Raw genomic sequence first — 6,081 nt, 5'->3', positions numbered from 1 at the left:
AAAAATAACGTACAAACTAAGAGTCCAAATCCACTGAAAATGGGTTACAACGGCTACTTTAATGGTAATATCAATTCATACATGCAAAACGTTGACGGTACAATAGGACTTTACTAGATAACCAACTAACCCACCCCCCCCCACCCCCACCCACTCTTACTTTCTCCATGTTCAGTCCGCTGTAGGAGTGACCCAGTCTCCAGATGACGTTGGGTGTTTTGAAGAGGAGAGCCATGAAAAGGAAGATAATCGGCACCCACTGGTAGTAAGTGATCTCCCCTTCCTGTCGTCGGTCGATGTCCTTGGGAATGAGGTTGTCAGTGGGGAGGAAATACGTGTTGGAGATCCAGCAAATGCTTTTGGTGTAAGATACGTGGAAACCTGATTTAGAGTAAGGAATACAAGACACAGCATGCATCATTATTGCGTAAGACTTAGCAGGCCTACAGTTCGTGTTACCAGCTTGTGAATTAATCTGTCCCTTTAGGAACATGATTGAAAAAGAACATTCATTTCTTTTTCCTTTAATTTAAACAGAAAATGCATATTTGTAATTAAGCGACTGATGACTGAGAAATCAAAATATGCAAACGGACTCAGCGAAGCTACACACAAAAATTATAGGAGAGAGAGAGAGGGAGAGAGGGGGAGAACGCGCGCGAAGGCGCGCGCGTGTGTGTATATATATATGTGTGTGTGTGTGTGTGTGTGTGTGTGTGTGTGTGTAGCTTTGCTGAGTACGTTACATTTTTGCTGTTTCTCATTTGTGGTGTGTGTGTGTGTGTGTGTGTGTGTGTGTGTGTGTGTGTGTGTGTGTGTGTGTGTGTGTGTGTGTGTGTGTGAATAGAAGATAGTTTTTGTCGTCTGCTGTCACCAGTGATAACGAAATGATGAAATCACCGAACTGAACTGAAGAGCAAAGCTAAGGCTGCATGCAGCTACAGCATGCAAGGTTTTGAAAGCAAAAACAAACAAAAATTAACCCCCCTTCCAACACAATGGCCTTGAAAATGAAACCGAAACTGAAAGAAGAAGGATGGGAATAGAAGGACCCACCAAGGAATTCGGCAGGGTACCAGTACTGGATGAGGTCCGCAAGTAACACACACACACACACACACACACACACACACACACACACACACACACACACACACACACACACACACACACACACACACACAGAGGCGACGACGATGAAAACAACAACAATAAGGGGGTGACACAATAACAGAACCACCACCACCACCACCATCACCACCACCACTACCAACAACGATACCACATTCACCACCAACAAGAACACTACCACCACCAACACCATCACCAGCACCACCACCAACAACACCATCACCACCACCAACAACAACAACACCATCACCACCACCACCACCACCATCACCACCACCAACAACAACAACACCATCACCACCACCACCACCAACAACAACACCATCACCACCACCACCACCACCATCACCACCACCACCAACAACAACACCATCACCACCACCACCACCACCATCACCACCACCACCAACAACAACACCGTCACCACCACCAACACCACCACCATCACCACCACCACCAACAACAACATCGTCACCAGCACCACCAACAACAACGCCATTACCATCACCACCACCAACAACACCATCACCACCACCACCAACAACAACACATTCACCACCACCAACAACATCACCATCACCACCACCACCACTTTAAACAACAACACCACCACCACCACCACCAACAACAACAACAACATCACCATCACCACCACCACCAACAACAACCCCATCACCACCAACAACAACATCAACACCGTCACCATCACCACCAACACCACTTTAACCCTTTGAGCCCTGAGTTCCTGAGCAATTTAACCCTTCTGCCTGAGCTCCTGAGCCAAAATTTGCAAATAATTGGTATTAAACAGTAACAACAACACCACCACCATCACCACCACCACCAAAATAACACCACCGCCAGCAACAACAATAACAACAAAAAACAGCACCAATACCAACACCAACACAAACACCAACACCTCCCCCCCACCAAAAACAAACAAACAGAACAAAAAACCAACAGCAGCAACACCTACACCACTACCAACACAAACACCAACACCTCCACCACCACCACCATTAACACCAACACAAACACCAACACCACTACCAACACCAACACAAACACCAACACCACTACCAACACCAACACAAACACCAACACCTCCACCACCACCACCATTAACAACAACACCAAACACCAACACCACTACCAACACCACCACAAACACCAACACCACTACCAACACCAACACAAACACCAACACCTCCACCACCACCACCATTAACAACAACACCAAACACCAACACCACTACCAACACCACCACAAACACCAACACCACTACCAACACCAACACAAACACCAACACCTCCACCACCACCACCATTAACAACAACACCAAACACCAACACCACTACCAGCACCAACACAAACACATAACACCACTACCAACACCACCACAACCACCACCACCACCACCACCACCACCAACAACAACAACAAGGAGGACGTGAAGGAGAAGCAGCAGGAAGCCCCTCACTAGGAAACTCAGCAGGGCACCAACAGTTGATGGGATCTCCCACATACTGTGCGGAGCTGACCATGGCGGTGAAGATGCACAGGAGGACCACGGTGTACAGGTGGCTGGTGCGGTCGGCCCAGTCATCGTCCCTCGCCCCTTGGAGCTTGGCGAAGCTGGCGAAACTCAGCATGGACATCGTGCTGCGGTACCTGTCTGGTGATGGACAAGAGACGCTTTGACGCTTTGGTGTTTTGTTGCCTGAAAACACTGTCTATATAGCACAGAGTTGAGATATTTCTTTTTTCTTTAAATGCACATGCACATAGACGTCTTTTATCAGTCTAGTGTTTATGTAATTTACTCCATTCTCTCATTTCGCGTTTGATCCAATCCATCGTCTACTCACCTCCCACCCCTCTCCCAACCATCCCTCCCCCCATATAATCTAATCCTACATGCTCTCAAGTATCCCCGGATAGCCATACGTACATAACTTGGACAGAGAAAACAAACAATGGAAAGAACAAACAAACAAACAAACAACTAACAAACAGGCCATTGCTCAAGTTGCTGTGGAAAGAAAAACAAGGAATTATTCGCCGCTCTGAATAATTTTTGTTACAGTGGTGGTCGATGAATGTTTTGATCGGTAGGGTTTTCCCAGATTTTATCTGCCGCGATGATTTTAGATGTTGCTAAATTCTGTATTTTCTGTTCTTAATTAAGATCTGACTGACATCAAACAATGTTGGATGGTTTGCGTTTATAATGGAAGAGAGAGATAGATAGATAGAGAGAGAGAGAGAGAGAGAGAGAGAGAGAGAGAGAGAGAGAGTTAATATAATCATGTACATATGAATACACGAATGTGTAGAGATGGATGTTTGAGAGAGAGAGAGAGAGAGAGAGAGAGAGAGAGAGAGAGAGAGAGAGAGAGAGAGAGAGAGTTAATATAATCATGTACATATGAATACACGAATGTGTAGAGATGGATGTTTGAGAGAGAGAGAGAGAGAGAGAGAGAGAGAGAGAGAGAGAGAGAGAGAGAGAGAGAGAGAGAGCAACAATTGAGTTTTTCTGTGTTTCAGGGAGGGAGAGAGAGAGGCTGGGGGTAAGGATGGGAAGGAGACAGAAAGAGAGTCAGATAGGTAAAAAAAAAAACAAGAGAGCCAAGGCCTTCAAGACTCACTTGTGATAAAAAAAAATTCCAAGCTTTTTAAGATGAGAAAGATCAGTTTAAAGCAAATTAGGTCCCCTACCATTAATTACAGAGTACTTTCCCTTTTTTTACTATCTGCACCAAAACGTTTGCAAAATAAATAAAACTTCCATGCTAGCAAAAGAAGTTCCTGTTTGAACAAAAAATGATAAGAATGACTGCTCGTGTTGTTGGGTCAGAATATCAGATCAAAGTGCCAAGTTTAGAGAATACAAAAAATATAAATATAACAGTAAATGCAGTTTGCATATAATTAGGCTTCATTTTTTATTTTTTGTGTGTGTCCATCCCAGAGGTGCAATATTGTTTTAAACAAGATGACTGGAAAGAACTGAGTTTTTCCTATTTTTATGCCTAATTTGGTGTCGACTGACAAAGTATTTGCAGAGAAAATGTCAATGTTAAAGTTTACCACGGACACACAGACACACAGACACACACAGACACACACAGACAGACAACTGAACACCGGGTTAAAACATAGACTCACTTTGTTTACACAAAGTGTGGAAAAATCTTCATCCTAGGACCCCTTAAAAGCTGCCTCTGCCAACTGTATAATCCAGTTCTCTCACCTCTTTCTTTTCTTTTTCTTTTTGTTGTTGTTGTTGTTCGTTATGATGATCGAAAGAATAGTATATCTTTTAGATATAATAATCGTGTTGTTGTTGTTGCTGCTGTTGTTGTTGATGTTCTTCTTCTTCTTCTTAATATCACCATGAGCATATTGACTGACATCACCACCATGATCATTATCATAAGCGTCGTTATCCATCATCAGATCAATGTTGTGTTGCACGGACAATGAAAGAAAAACAACAACAACAACAAAAGCAAAAAACCAACCAACCAAACAAAAACAACCCTGACTGAAACACTTAAAATGTGAGAAAATATACCAACACAAAACGAATCACATTCGATATCAATGACTAATTTTTGACTTGAGAAATGGACAAAATGAATGAGGAGAAATGGACAAAATGAATGAGGAGAAATGGACAAAATAAATCACGAGAAATGGACAAAATGAATCAGGAGAAATGGACAAAATGAATGACGAGAAATGGACAAAATGAAACACGAGAAATGGACAAAATGAATCCGGAGAAATGGACAAAACGAATCATCACAAACAGATCCTTCCATCGGGCCACTCAAAGCCTATACCTGTCTGGGTCTGTATGAGTGTTTGTCTACACATCTGCCCATTTGGATGTCTGAATCTGTCTGCCTGTCTGTCTGTCTGTCTATCTGTCTGTCTGTTTGTCTGTCTCTGTGTTTATCTATCCTTCACTCCTTTCTCTCTTCCTCCTTCTCGTTCACCAGTTTATCTACCCTCTGTATAAAGACGTATTTTCATTTCACTCTTGTTTTTTTCAGTCGTCTCTTAGTACTTGCAGTTTTCCTCTTTCATAACGTCCACCGTTTTCAGTTGTGTTTTCATCGTTTTATGACATGGATACCAGCACATGTGTAATGTTTTAGTTGTTTTCTTTTCTCCTTTTTTCAACAGCAATATTTTCCCACCATAACCATCACCAAATTCGACTTTTCGTCTTCAACACAGCATCGTTACTGTGATAGAACGTCACAACTGGTACGACTTTGTCCATTAAAGTAAAACAAAATCAACAACAACAGCAGCAGCAGCAACAACAACACACAATACTTACAAATCCCAGTCAACAACCCAGCAAAAAGGTTACTTGTCGTCAAACAAAAAAATTCAAAACAAAATCACCAAAAGAATTGCAGAACTGTTCACAGAACGAACACGAGATCGATAACCATCGATGAATGAACTTCTTCACCCTGGCAGTGAAGTTTGGTCACTGATCAATGTGTCAGTCACTGTAGTGGCACCCATGTATCCCGGAGTCGACAGCGTGTGCACCGAATACAACGGGTTCCTTCCTAAACTTGCCCCTCAAGTGTATATGCAGCCCATCGGATTAATGCAGCGTTATCAGATTAATCACCGGGTCTGTACTTAAGATGGTATTATAACCGCCCAAAGCTTTCCTTGGCGATCCTTGCCAACTGCGCACAGAGTTTGAAACGGGTGGGGTGGGGTGGGGGTGGGGAGTGGGTGGGGGGACGGTGGTCTTTTCAGCGTAGGGGGAATGGAATTGTCCGTGAACTGTTTTTGAGGGAGGGGGTGGTCTGTGGTGTGTTGTTTATGTTGTATCGTGATGGTTTTATTTAGCATTCTTACTGAATTTTATCTCCATCATAATTCTGATTAGCGTTATTCTGAAAGTG

General features: G+C 43.2%; 1 protein-coding gene across 1 annotated transcript in view; it reads right to left on the bottom strand.

The window, feature by feature from the left end:
- LOC143291828 (innexin unc-9-like) overlaps positions 1 to 2,793 on the bottom strand; it is a 7,584-nt gene extending 4,791 nt beyond the window's left edge. Inside the window, exons 1-2 of the mRNA XM_076601944.1 lie at positions 2,616 to 2,793; positions 161 to 381 (exon numbers count right to left, since the gene is read on the bottom strand). Coding sequence (XP_076458059.1) covers positions 161 to 381; positions 2,616 to 2,793 — 399 coding nt within the window. The remainder of the gene's footprint in view (positions 1 to 160; positions 382 to 2,615) is intronic.
- Between the last annotated feature and the right edge of the window lie 3,288 nt (positions 2,794 to 6,081).

This window comes from Babylonia areolata, chromosome 18 (genome assembly GCF_041734735.1).
Source record: "Babylonia areolata isolate BAREFJ2019XMU chromosome 18, ASM4173473v1, whole genome shotgun sequence".
In the NCBI taxonomy this organism is placed as follows: Eukaryota; Metazoa; Mollusca; class Gastropoda; order Neogastropoda; family Buccinidae; genus Babylonia; species Babylonia areolata.
The sequence above is the reverse complement of the archived record's forward strand: the minus strand, read 5'-3'. Positions and strand labels throughout refer to the sequence as shown.